General features: G+C 34.4%; 1 protein-coding gene across 5 annotated transcripts in view; it reads right to left on the minus strand.

Moving 5' to 3' along the window:
- RFC1 (replication factor C subunit 1) overlaps positions 1-15017 on the minus strand; it is a 114163-nt gene that overhangs the window by 57398 nt on the left and 41748 nt on the right. For all 5 annotated transcript variants that reach the window (XM_037829609.1, XM_037829608.1, XM_037829607.1 and 2 more), the window contains exons 3-4: positions 13835-13910; positions 12138-12260 (exon numbers count right to left, since the gene is read on the minus strand). In XM_037829609.1, the coding sequence (XP_037685537.1) occupies positions 12138-12260; positions 13835-13910 (199 nt within the window). The remainder of the gene's footprint in view (positions 1-12137; positions 12261-13834; positions 13911-15017) is intronic.

Consider the following 15017-nt stretch of genomic DNA (forward strand, 5'->3'; position numbering starts at 1 on the left):
AGTCCTTTGCCAATTTTTTAATGTGGTTGTTTCTCTTAATGTTTTTGAGTTGTAGTTGTTCTTCATGCACTCTGGATACAAGTCCCTTACCAGATATATGAATTGCAAGTATTTTCTTCCATTATATGGATTGTCTTTTTCACTTTCTTGATAGTGTCCTTTGACCCATAAATGTTTTAAATTTAGATGAAGTCCAATCTATTTATATTTTCCATGGTTGCTTGTGCTTTTGGTGTCATATCTAAGAAAACTTCCCATTGATTTTCTCTTCTTAAAATGCTGTCAACTTCCCTTCCTGGCCTCTTTCAGGGAACTCAAACATCCCATTTAATGTGTGACAATTCATTTGGTCAACAAACCATAACTGGACACTTACATGATTAGGCATACGGCTGTCCACTGGGAAACTGATTTAAGATACTCCAGGAATCTAAAGCCTGGTGGGGAGGAAAGTCAGATAACAGAGTGCTGCAAGCACCTTAGGAGATGTATTATGGTAGAATAGAGGAGGGAAAGCCTACCTCTTTTTGAGGAGCCTTGTGTATCAGTTATCTGTTGTTGCATAACAAAGCACCCCTCCCCCAAAATAGTGGCTTAAAACAGCAATCATTTTACATGCACTCAGTTCTGTAGGTTAGCAATTTGGTCTAGGATCAATTGGGCATGTCCTCTCCTGGTCTCACCTGAGAGAAATATATTATAACTACATTTTTATCTATTTATCTTTGAATTTCTAATGGAGTTTTTGTGAAATTTAGCTCCTCTGATGTTTTAGGCATTTAGGTTCATAATTATTATATCTTCTTCATAGACGCTACCTTTTAAAAGTTATATGTCAGTCTTTGTCTTTTAATAAGAGAATTTAGTCTGTTTAAATTTATTGTAATGTTTGATATACCTGATTTTATTCTTCCATTTTAATTTATTATTAAACATTTTTATTTCCTCTTTTTCCTTTTAAAAAAAAAAAAAAAAAAAAAAAAAAAAAAGATTAGAGGAAGCTGAACAACAACTCAGCCTCCTCAAGGACCACAGAACAGAAAATGAAAGAACAAAAGAAAGAACGGGGAAAAAAATCTAAAAAATCTAAATGGATCTCAGGGATATGATAGATAAAATAAAACGTCCAAATTTAAGACTCATTGGTGTCCCAGAAGGGGAAGAGAAGGGTAAAGGTCTAGAAAGAGTATTCAAAGAAATTGTTGGGGAAAACTTCCCAAACCTTCTACTCAATATAAATACACAAAGCATAAATGTCCAGCGAACTCCAAATAGAATAAATCCAAATAAACCCACTACAAGACATATTCTGATCAGACTCTCAAATACTGAAGAGAAGTAGCAAGAGAAAAGCAAGTCACCACTACAAAGGAAACAACATAAGACTAAGTAGTGACTACTCAGCAGCCACCATGGAAGCAAGAAGGCAGTGGCATGACATATTTAAAATACTGAGAGAGAAAAATTTCTAATCAAGAATACTTTATCCAGCAAAACTCTCCTTCAAATTTGAGGGAGAGCTTAAATTTTTCACAGACAAACAAATGCTGAGAGATTTTGCTAATAAAAGACCTGCCCTACTTCAGATTCTAAAGGGAGCCCTACCGAAAGAGAAAAAAGCTGAGGGACTTCACCACCAGTAGATCAGTCCTATAAGAAATGCTAAAGGGAGTTGAGCAGGCTGAAAGGAAGGGACACTAAACAACTGACTGAAACTACACGAAGAAATAAAGGGTGCCACTAAAGATCACATGGTAAATATAAATACCAACACTACTGTATTTTTGATTTGTAACTCCATTATTTACTTCCTACAGGATCTAAAATACATAAACTGTAATGATAAATCAGTGGTTTGGGACTCAATGTAAAATATGTAATTTTTGACAAGAACTACATAAAAGTGGGGGAATGAGGGAGTATAGGAACATAGTTTATGTGTCATATTGAAGTTAAGTTGGTATCAAAGAAAAACAAGATTGTTATAGATTTAAGAGGTTAAATTTAAGCTCCACAGTAAACAAAGAAAGTATCAGAGAATATGACCATAGAGATGAAAAGTAGAGTAGGGGTTCCGAGAAGTGGGGGAAGGGGAAACGGGGAGTTAAGAAATGAGTGTACGGTTTCTGTTTGAGGTGAAAGGAAACTTCCAGAAATGGATGGTGGGAAGATGATAGCATTGCAACATTCTAAATGTGATTAATCCCACTAATGGAATATTAGGGAGGGGGTGGAATGGGAAGATTTAGGCTGTATATATGTTTCCACAATTGAAAAAAAAAGACAGTCTAAATAGATGACAACTAAATGCCAAGGATGATCCTGGATGGGATCTGAGGATGGAGGACAGGAGGCTCAAAGGGACACAGATGGGACATAAGGGAAAAAAAAAAAAAAGGGAAATACAGAATGTAAGCTTTGTATCAGGGTTGAATTTCTTGAACTTCTTAGCCACGTTTAATGGGCTTGCATAAAAGAATGTTCTTGTTCATGGGAAATGTATATGTGAATTATATTGTTTTTTCAAGGATCTGTGCAGCTTGCTCTCATATGTTCAGGAGACAGCAATAGATGATGGATGATAGGGAGGGAGAAAGGGAGGGAGGGAGGGAGGGAGGGAAAGAAAGAAAGAAATGGCGGTATGACAGGATGTTAAACGTGGTGGATCGGGGTATCAGGGGAGGGGGGGTCGGGGTATGCTGGAGTTCTATGTATGGGGTTTGTACTGTTTTTGCAACTGTTCCTGTAAGTTTGAATTTATCTCAAAATAAAATTTCTTATTAAAAAAAAAAGAATCCTACCAAAACCTTTCACATTTATCTCAAATTTCCTTCTCCAGGAATTGAACTCCAAAATGAAAATTATCTCACCCATTCCTGAAAATCCTTGGAAGATATTTTTATCACTTTTTGTTAATTTTTACCTCATACTATAATTTTTACTTAACAGTCTTGTCTCCCCAATATACCTGAAGCCTTTGAAGGCAAGACTAGGCTTTGTTCTTTAATGTATACACTGTTATGTATAATAAACTGAACACATGGAATGTGTATTGAATAAATTAGTGAGGATTTAATGTTGTTAAATAAAAGTATTCAAATGAAAAAAATTTTTAAATAGATAACAGAATCAGGATACAAAAGATCTCATCAGCCTGGAATCTAACAAGACAAAATCTTTAAATAGAGTTTTTTTGTTTTATTTAGTAAGGATAAATGCAAAGCCCTTTTTACAGATCTGAGAACTGGGGTGTGTGTGCATGTGTGTGTGAAGAGCTGACTTAACAGTAGCACATGTAAAATAAAAAAAAATTAAAAAAAAAAAAGTATTAAGGGTATTCCAACTCCTAAGATTAGTAAGAGTAAAATGGGAAATGCTGAAGGTGGGGTTGGCGGGGAGATAACCCTTATATGTAAGTCCTGTGCCCAGAAGCAGGAAGTGAAATCCCCACTCTATTCTCCATAAGTGCATAAACTACATTCTTAAAATGAATGCCACTTACCTCAAGAAATACTATTCCCTTTTAAATGATCATATTTTCACTGTAATTTATCCATTTAGGAATATTTAAATAGATTAAACTCCAAACAAGCTTTAACAATGATGTTCACTTCAACAATCCAATATCCAGTATCCAAAAATAAGAGAATGAGAAAAATTAAACCCATACTATTAAATTCTACATAGCAATTTAAAAGAATGAGGTAGGGAGCTTTCTGTATTGGAAGAAAGAAAAAGAGGAAGGGGAGAAAGAAGGAGGAAGAAAGAGAAGGAGGAAGAAGGAAAGGATAAAACATTTAAGTTATTAAAAAGCAAGCTGCAGAAATTTTACAAAAAGATGCTACTGAAATAAATATATATGTATATGTATGTATATTTACTTAGAAATACATATAAAATTTATTTATATAGCTTTATAAGATAAAAGGACTATGGGAGGGAATGGGAAATTTTTATCTGAATTGTTTAATTCTTTTTCAATAAAGTATGTAAATTTGCTTCTTAGGTAATTTAAAATAATGTAAATCTAAATACTTCCTCCATGCTCCAAAAATTCTAAACGTGGTTTCTTTTATACAGAATCATAGGGCACAAATCAATATTAATTTCCCAACAAGTATAATCAAAGAAATATAATACACAGTTCGTAGCTTCCTCACTTCAAAGAAATTTTCTGCCTCAATCATTGACAACATTTAAGAAAAAGCTCTCCATCCTATACAGAATCCATTCCTATTTGTCTGATATACAAAACTGTATGTATCTAAAAATTAGCAAAGAGAATGTTACACACACATACCCAGTAGTATTTTCTGCTACTATCTTCCCAAGCCACACGGCACTGATATTACATGATAACCTAGAGAAAACATCCCCAATTTTTTTCCCACTTAACACCCCCAAAATAATCATAACTTCAAAAGCACAAACTGCCTCTGAAATTATGTGGCCATTTAAAATTATGAGTTATAAACAATTCTCAAGACAAGAAAACCCCCCACCATTTTCGATCAAACAGCAGCCCCTGATGAAACCGGATAAGAAAAGGTCATCTTTGCCAAACAAAACTCAAGGTCTCTCACTTCATTAAACAACTAAAGGCAAATATATTTACCCAGTACAACAAGTATTTGGATTTTTACCAACCTACAAGAATATTTTACTAGAGTCGATGGTTAGCTATAAAGATATTTATAAGCAATTTTCTTCCTTTTCCTGTAACTTGGGAGCTTAATGTGGTTAAATTACTTAACAATCAATAAATAATAATAGAAGTCAGATTTAATCAAACAAAATGATGATGAAAATATTTGTCATGGAGCTAAATGGTAAGACTGATGACCTATATAATAATATAACCTAAAATCTGTATAATAATATAAACAAAAATAATAAAAACCTAAATTACTTCCTAAGTCTGTTTCCCACTGTTTCTAACAGCATTGTGCAAACAGCAACGAAGACCACATATATTTAAAACATAAGTGGGTCAAATAAAATTTTCTAACTTTCTAAAGCACAATTACATAATCAACAGGAAGCCGTAAGGACTTAAGCAAAAGCAAAATGTTTTTAGCATGGTCTTTAAAGGCAGTTGTAGGTATACAATAAAACCAAAAACTAAGAAAAACAAATATTATTGAGCATTTCTTGTGTCAGATCCTATTTTAATTGCTTTTCAAAGCATTAATTATTTCATTTGATCATCACAATGGTCTCTGATCAAGGTACTAGTAATATCCTCATTTTTCATATAAGGAAATGAGGACAGATAAGTGAGATTTAACCCAAGCAGTCTGATCAAGAGCTCATGCTCTTAAATACTATACATGCTACTTTGCAACAAAAATACCAATAGAAATCAAAGAGTAGTTTTTAAAATCAGAATGCAAAAAAAAAAAAAAAAAAAAATCAGAATGCAGAGGATGAGCATAAAAGAAAATTAAAAATAAGGATAATGAAACAGAAGTTGTTTCTTTTGAACAGAACAGATTTTTAAAAATGAATCATGACAATACTTTTACAATGAGAATCTCCCAATCTCCAAAAACAATTTTAGATTAGAATTTTTATTTTTAAGCTATTATTACCACAGATATTTTATTTAACCATATACTGATAATAGAAATGAAAATATTCATGACAGTACAGAAAAATTGTAGTTTTAGCTTAAAAAAGTACAAAGAGTAATAAAAACTATTTTAAAGTCAACTACTTTCCAGTTTATGTATTAATTTCAAAAAGTTACATTTTCATTTTTGGTAATTTTTTTATTCTATTTCTGATTTTACTGTCCTAATATTATTGTAGACATTTTAAAAACTGTCTCATTCTCTTTTATGGAAGGAAGAAGGACTTTTCATCCTCCCATTCACCTATCATCTTAAAGAATATAACAGCATGAGAAAATAAAACAAAGGCAAGAAAAGAGCTACTGTCTTTCCTGTATCTCAATTCTAAGAAAAAACAGAATACTGTGTCACTAAATATCACATTAGATGGGTACATTGAACTCTAAGATTTTTAGCTAAAACAAAGAGCAATGTTCACTTTCACATGTGCATGGCATTGACAGCAAGACACAAACACTGCCTAAATTTATAAAAATTTTGAAAAAATATCAGACATCTCTTCAGAAAAGAACATTCAAAAAATCCTGGCTGAAATAAACAGCCCCATGTTAAAGAAAATCTGTGATCACAGCTTAAACTGTCTGACCCTTTGTGTACCTAAAAGCACAAGATAACGACAGCCTTGATCCGCAGTCGAAGGCCATAGCTATCTACACACCAACTTTGACGTTTCCAGGGTAGCACTGGAAACCTTGATCACACCACCTTCGTTACATAACAAACCTCCCACTTATTCAAAACTTCACAAAAGTACCCAGATCTAAGAGGGGAACATCTTAATGGAAGAGTTCATTTGCACAATATGCCTGAGCCGATATTTAGCAATAGAACAAACAGGTTAAAAGAGAGTCTGCCACCTGCCATAATAAAGAAACATCTTAGCTTACCAAAATTTCTACAGAAAATACGTTCACATCACTTATATGTTGTCTTTGCACATTTTGAACAACTTTATCAAATAAATGTCTCATACAGCCTACAAAGCTCTGTGGGCTAATTTTTCTTTTTTATTCTCCTTATGCATGCATATTATTATCCAAGCACTGGGTCTAGTCCTTTCATATGCATCATCCCATTAATTCTTCCCATCAAGCTTATGCAATTAGTATTCCTGGTTCATAGAAAAAGAGATAGACTACGTGAGCTTTAACCCAAAGTCACACAGCTGTTACGAAGGGAAACAAGAATGCAACTCCAAGGCTGGGCGTCTGACCTTCAAGTCCCAGATTCTTTCTACAACATAAGGACTTTCTTTTCTGTTTCATTCCCTACTGACTGACCAATTTATCTACCGTGAGTACTTTCATATGATCAAATAACAGCCCATACATGTAAGTGAAGTTTTATTGTTACTCTTTTCTCCAGACTCCTTGACCTTTACCTGCAAATTCCAATAGTAACAATAAAACCTTAGAGGTGAATTGTACAGTATGTGAATATCTCAATAAAGCTGTTATTAAAATTTAAAAAAAAACCATAAGCATGTTAATAACATCAACTCCAACTGTCCATAAAAATAGGAGACCACAGATAGCATGGCTAAATGAAGTTTACAGGTAATCTAAAAACCCATGTCAAAATGTATACAGATCAGTCCCTTACTATTGCCAACTTCTTAGATAGGCTCTTGTTACTTTACTTCTAGACTATTGAAAATATTTCCTATTTAGCCTCCCTAATTATGACTTCTGTATTTATCAACCGATCCAAATACTAGTAATTTAGCAATTACTCTCAGATACTATTTTCATCATTCTACAACTCTGTTAAAAAAACTTCAATGGTTTCCTTTTGCCTGCTATGTCAAATCTAAATTCATCTACCCAGCTTTCAAGGTCTTCCCTGATCTGGTCTCATCTATCTCCCATTACTCCATATCCTGTAGGCAAGTAATCTCTTTGGTAACCTATGAACACATCAATCTTGTGCTGGATGCTGTGCCTTAAATAATGCTGTCCACTTAATCTGATATGTTCGTCTCCTCTCTCACTTGCTCATCCTTCAAAGGCCAGGTCAAAACTTATCCCCTTCACCAAGATCTCTCCCTGAAAACACCTGAATCTGCTGAACTATAATCCAATAGACTTGATTCTTCATGATGACTGTGTAACTATATAGCTTGTATTGTGTGACCATGTGATTGTGAAAACCTTGTGACTGACACACCCTTTATCCAGTGTATGGACAGATAAGTAATAAAGACAAAAAATATCTATAAACAATAAGGGGGGATAACGGGCATGGGGTGTTGTAGGCGTTCTTTTTTTTTTCTTTTCTTTTCTTTTGGAATAATAATGTTCTAAAATTGACTGTGGCGATGAATGCACACTTAGATGATGATACTGGTGAGCCACTGATTGTATACTCTGGATGGATTATATGGTGTGTGAATGTGTCTCAATAAAATTGCATTAAAAAAAAAAAGATCTCTACTTAACTACTGCAGCCTTCAACCAACTCCTGTAGTACTTGGAGTCTTCAGTCATCTTTTGTATCCCCAGCACCTTTTTTCTGTCACACAAAATACACTTAATAAATGTTGTCGAATGTAAATTGTAACAAGCTGTGCCAGAATAATTATGCAGTTTTTACCATGAATCTTCAAACCAGGTGTATTCACTTAATTAGCAATACCAGTGACTGTTTAAAAAAAAAATTTTTTTTCAGAAGTATTCCTCAAAATGAACAAATCAATAAGTTAGATGCTCTCACAGCCCTTTCAAACATTTCTACATAGGAGCCAATTCAACAGCCCTGCAAGTTGGAAGGTTAATATATCTGACTTTTTATTTCTGTTATTTATTTCTTTTATTTATTTCTTTCCTACAGGAGTTAACAATTCTACAATCAAAATGATTTTACAACTAACTCACCTGAGTGTTTTTTCTAGGATGATGGTACAACCCAGGGCTCATCACTATAAAAGGTTATTACCTATGAAACATTTACACTATGAAATATTAAGACTAGTACATATTTATGAATATCTTGTTTTTTTTTTCTTTGCTCTTTTTGAAAGTCTAATTAATTCATTTGCGGAGGTTGCATCTTGCCTGGCACTGTGTCGGTTGCTCATTTAAAAAGGTGCTAGAGTGTCTTGTTTTTTTGATCATTCTTAAAACAGATCAGAAATAAATGTAAATACAAAACAATCTTTTTAAAAAAGACAATGCTAAAATCTTTAGTCTCACCAGGTTATCCAGGGAATCACGTTACATTTGTGTTAAATTTACAAAACACTAATATTAATAACCATTATCCACTTAGATAATTATGACCTCAGAATGTACAACAAAAAACTTACATGAAAAAGAAGTTTTAAAACCCAATAAAAATGACTGTGTTCTCATATTAACTGTAGTGGTGAATGCATAACTATGTGGTTATTAACAAGAGCCACTGATTGTACACTTACAATGGACTGTATGATGTGTGAATAAAACTTTTTTAAAAAAAGAGAGAGAGAAGCAAGGCAAGTATATAAATTGTATTCTACCTGATAATTAACATAACCCTGGTAAATGTGTAAAGGTAAATGTGTGGTTGGTGGCTGATGACCCCAATACAAGTCAACTGTCAAATGTTTTTATTTCTGAAAATAGCTTCATTTAGAAAATGCCTATAAGAAAATTAGGGCCTAGATTGTAAATTATTACAGCAGTCACATTTATTCCTGAGTTTTAACTGTGATTTCTAAATTATGACATGCCTGCTCTTTGTGTATAACCTGGTAGCTCCCTGGAGCTTTGGGTATCTGTGTGACACTGAGAATCAGAGTTGGGAGTTCTACAGCTCTGAAAGTCCGGATTACTCCACACAGCAACTGTTAAAGAAGCCGATAAAGAGATCAGACTTCAATTAGACATATGAATGAAGCTGATAAGGTGAGAACTAAGGTAAATCAGAATACAAAGTAAAGGATGGATACTGTCTGTATTTTAAAACTTCAACTTCTGTGTGAGACCAAAGGAAGATGCTTGTTTTGTCCAAAATTTAAATTTTCTGTAGCACAAATCTAATTTAATCTGTCTGGTCAGTTTATTTAAACAACCTAATTACACGGAACCTAGAATAGGAAATTAAATCTTGATATTCTGTACAGGTTAATGTAATACTCTGATACATTCCAGAGTATTTTGAGCAGAAAATGAAAAAGTATTTGCAAAGTCCCTTGAGAGACTAGAGAAATAATGTGGAACTATTAAACTTCCCCATCTGGAGAATTCCTGATATTCTCTCAAACAAAAGGGATCCCCAATTTAATAAGCCAAGCCCTCCATCTTGAGACTTGCCCTTATGAAACTTATTCGTAAAAAGGAGAAGATAAGCCTCACCCCAAGAGAACCTCTTTTGTTGCTCAAATGTGGCCTCTCTAAGCCAAACTCTGCAAATAAAATCACTACCCTCCCCTATGTGGGACATGATTCCCAAGGGTAAAAGTTTCCGTGGCACCATGAGACATGACTCCCAGGGATGAGCCTGGCTCTGGCATTGTGGGATTGACAATGCTTTCTTGACCACAAGGGTAAAAAATGAAACCAAATAAAGTTTCAGGGACTAAGAGATTTCAAATAGAGTCCGGAGGTTAATCTTATGCAAGCTTCAGCCAGATAGTGCAAATTGCCACAGTATGCCAAGCCCCAACCAACAGTATTCCTGAAATCCCTAAAGAATACCCCTGGGCTATATCTAAGACTTCACAGAAGTTTTACTTATTGCGCCAGTTTGGGTGTATCATGTCCCCCAAAATGCCATATTCCTTAATGCAATCTTGTGGAGACAGATTATTAGTGTTAATTAGATTGGAATCTTTGGATTAGGTTGTTTTCATGGAAATGTGACCCACCCAACTGTGGGTAATACCTTTGATTTGGTTATTTCCATGGAGGTGTGGACCCACCCATTCAGCATGGGTCTTGAATAGCTTATTAGAGTACTTTAAAAAGAGCCACACAGGCCCAGATGCTGCTGCAGCTTAGAGAGACATTTTAGAGATGGGCATTGAAAGTAGACTTTTGCTAACGCTTCAGAGACACACAGGAGCTGAGAGAGGAGCTGGAACACAACTCAGAATCAGCAGACGCCATGCCTTCCCAGCTAACAGAGGTTTTCTGGATGTCATCGGCCCTCCTTCACTGAAGGTATACTTGTGTTGATGCCTTAATTTGGACATTTTCATGGCCTTCAGACTGTAAATTTGTAACCAAATAAACCCCCTTTATAAAAGCCAGTCTATTTCTGGTATTTTGCATAATGGCAGCATTAGCAAACTGGAACACTTATTAAGTTTATTTTTTCAGAAACTTAAAAGCCTTCAGATTGTTCCTATGCAAGATAAGCCCTGAAACCCAGAGGTACCAGTCTCTCCAAGAACATCAACCAGTTTCACTCCTCTACCCCATATTGTCAACACCCCTTTTCAGCATGAAGAAGTTAGAATGGTCACTGTCCAGATATCTCTGAAGTTTGAATGATCAAATGAGAGGGAGGAGTTGTAAATGTGAAATTAGGATTTAACAAATGATTATGACTACTGAATCATTATATAGATATTTCTTTTCAGTTTCTAGTGTATTAACCAAAAAATACCTGAAATTGTTGAACTGTAATCCAATAGCCTTGACCTTTGATAATGATTATATAACTATATAGCTTTTATCTTATGACCATATGATTGTAAAAACCTTGTGACTGACACCCCCTTTATCCAGTGTATGGTTAGATGAGTGATAAAATAAAGACATGCAATTTAAAAAAAAAAAAAAGCTAGAGTAGGGGGTAGTGAAATGGTGTAAATGCTTAAATAGTGCAGAGCTTCCATTTGGGTTGATGGTAAAGTAATGGTAATGGATGGTGGTGATGACAGTACAACATTGTAAACATAATTAACAGAAACTGACTCATATTTGAATGTGGTTAAAAGGGGAAATTTTAGGTTGTATATGTTACTAGAATAAAAAATTTAAAAAAAAATAAATTATAAGACTGTACAACACAGAGAAAACCCTAATGCAAACCATGGACTATAGTTAACAGTACAACTGTAATAATATTCTTCATCAGTCCTAACAAATGTATCAGACTAATGCAAGGAGTAAATAGGGGAATTATATGAAGACATTATTTTCTGCATGATTTTTCTGCAAACCTACAACTTCTTTAATCAAAAAAATTTTTTAAAAGTCAACAAAAAACAAAACCCAATAATACTTTAAAATATGATTACGAATAGAGCTTTAACCTACATGATTCAATATAGAGCACTTTAAAAAAATCTCAGAGGCTTGGAATTTTTGAGCAAAGGGTCAATCCCTGTAATTGACCCTTAACTGACTGCCTTAATCACAGAAAATGTCAAAATGCCTTCCCCTGACAAAAACAATTCAACAAAGCATAAAAGGCAACAGAAATTCAATTCAAAGTGAAGGAGGCACATGTAGACACCAATGAGAAGCTCAAGTACACTGATCTCTCTAAAACACTAAACACATTCAGTACCCTTACCTGTTTCTGAAATGTATGTAACAGGATCCTGCCGTAGAATTTTACCAGGTTTAGAAGACAACGTCAATTTTTCTGATTGCTTTTTGGCATTTTTTACCTGTGCTGTCTCCTCTGATTCTGAATCTGTATGTGAGAGGAAAATAAAACAAAACTTTGAAGAGAAATATTTTAATATAGTGTATTTTTAAAGTAGTGTTTATAAACCAATTCCTCAAGATTCTTTTTGAGTTATGTCTCTTTCATGAGTTCTTACAAATTACTTCTACCCCTGGTAAGCCTAGGCATTAGTTTTCTATCGCTGCTGTAACAAATTACCACATGTTTAGTGGCTTAAAACAACAAAAATTTATCTTACAGTTCTGCAGGTCTCACTGGGCTAAAATGAATGTGTTGGCAGAGCTGCATTCCTTTCTGAACGCTCTAGGAAAGAATCCGTTTCCTTGCCCTTTCCAGTTTTTAGAGGCTGTCAGTACTCCTTGATTCACAGCCCCCTTCCTCCATCTTCAAAGTCAGCAACATCAGGCCAAGTCTTTCTTATGGTACCATCGCTCTGGTTCCCTGGCCTTCTTCCATAATCGGTCTCTATCTACCTCTCTTCTGCTTCCATCTTCCACTTTTAAGAACACTGTGATTAAACTGGGTCCACCCAAAAAATTCAAGATAATCTCCCTATTTTAAGGTCATATGGTTAACAACCTCAATTCCACCTGCAACTTAATCCCCTTTGACATGTAACCTACCATATTCACAAGTTCCAGGAATTAGAAAATAGACATCTTTGGGGACCACTATTCTGCCTATCACAGACTATTTGCCCAGAGTACTTAAATGTAAACTATGGCAAAGTGTAAGTACATAGTGCAGTACCTGGCGAAAACAGATGTTCCATAGACTTTAGTGTCCTTCCTCTACCTCTGCATCATGCATTTATAAATCCTGTCTCATACTGTTCTAAATTGTATAAAAACCAAATTTCCAAAGTTTCCCAAAAGATGCAAACTCCAGGGGAACAGACACATGTACTTCTTTCAAATTCTTTACAATTCTTTTACAGAGCAGTAAAAGGCAAACAATAAACACTCAAAGTTTAGAATTGAGCCAGAAGCTTTGCAATCACCATCAAAATCCTGACAATCCATAAATGCTTCCATAGTTTACTACTCTTAAGAATTCACACACCAGATGGATCTTCCCCACAAAAAAAAAAACTTTCTGATTCCTACCATTATTTCATCATAAAAAGCATGTACAAAAATTCATGTTCCCTATATTAAAAGCATATTCAAAGAAAAGCCTTTAAATTATGTTCATTCTTCTAAAATCCAACAAAGGCCCAAATCTTTCAAGCAAGCCAAATTTATATTTACATCTTTGTTTTAAAAGCAATTTTCCAAGGTATAATTTCGAAATTCAATTTCTAAGAAACACAGATCGAAGAAAAGTTAAAAGTATTTTTTTAAAATAAACCATATCAAAGTAAATCTGAGACATGCTACAACCCCCTCTAAATGAATCTTTAATACATTAACACATTTAACTCTAAGTTCTGCAGTGAAGCAAAATTATTTAAAACACTATCTGAACACATACTCCTCACAGCAACTATTAACATCACATAGTACTGTGTATCTCAGAACACTGTTCTAAGGGATATAAAACAATTCTTAAACTTTAAAGTTCCTCAGAAGAAATATTACCTGAATCATAGATGATCCTCTTTTTCTTGTTTGGTTGCTTTTGCTTGGAGCTGCCTTCTTTACAAGAACTATTTACCTATAAATACCACAGTATAATTAGTACACCAAGAAGCCTATATATCTTTCCCTTCTATTACTCACTATACTTGGGCTCAGTGGTTCTCAACCAGGGGCAATTTTGTCCCCCAGAAGATATTTTTGGTTGTCACAACTCTGGGTGGGGGGGTAGGAGGAGGCACTGGCATCTAATGTGTAGAAGCAAAGGATACTACTAAACATGTTACAATGCATAGAATAGTCCTCTGTAACAAAGAAATATCCAGCCCAAAATGTCAAAAATGCCCTGATTGGGTTAACAAATAAGCTGGACAATAAGTGAATTCGGATGGGGAAGAAACAGTTATAGAAAAAGCTATATTATTGTTCAGCTCAAATTTCAGCACTAACCTATATGTAACAAAATGTATGTCAGAAAATGCAAGATAAGTGCTTCTTGAAAATGAAAGGGAGTGATAAAAATAAAAGCCAAGGAATTTGGGGCCCAACATTGGCCAATATCTATGGGAAAACTAAATAAAACCACGCAAAACCATATTACTTATATTTTTTAGTTATATATCACATTTCTAAATACGCACGTTTTCCCAGAAAGCATCAAGAAAGCAGACTTCAAAAATTGTGATCAATTACACTGTAGAAATATATCTCTATCCATTACCATAAAACTTCAAAAATCTAAGAACAATCAACTAGCTTGTGAAAATGGGAAAAATTAGCCATTGTAATTCTAATACACCACTGGATCAGAGTTAGGGGCAACCATAACAACTCAAAATAAGGGAAAAATGAATCCCAGAAGGGCAAATCCACAGAGAGGAAGTCTCAAATTCTGCCTATAAACTTTGCTCAAATCTCTGGCTGACCTCTTATTATGCATTTGCAGAATGATTCTAATTGCCCAGCTAAGGTTAAAAGAATTGAACAAAGATTTTAGCTATTATTGTCCATCACAAGGATGATAAAAGTTTGGAGTTTTCTAAACCAAAATAATCAACATTTTCGCAGGATACAGCCCAACTGATTCAGGATAATCTTAACTCTATTTCTGAAAGCCTTATGGGGAAGACCACAGAGAGAGAGAGAAAGTCACGGAGGGAGCAGCCAGAAGGTGAAGGTCAAAGGA

This window comes from Choloepus didactylus, chromosome 3 (genome assembly GCF_015220235.1).
Source record: "Choloepus didactylus isolate mChoDid1 chromosome 3, mChoDid1.pri, whole genome shotgun sequence".
NCBI classification, from domain to species: Eukaryota; Metazoa; Chordata; class Mammalia; order Pilosa; family Megalonychidae; genus Choloepus; species Choloepus didactylus.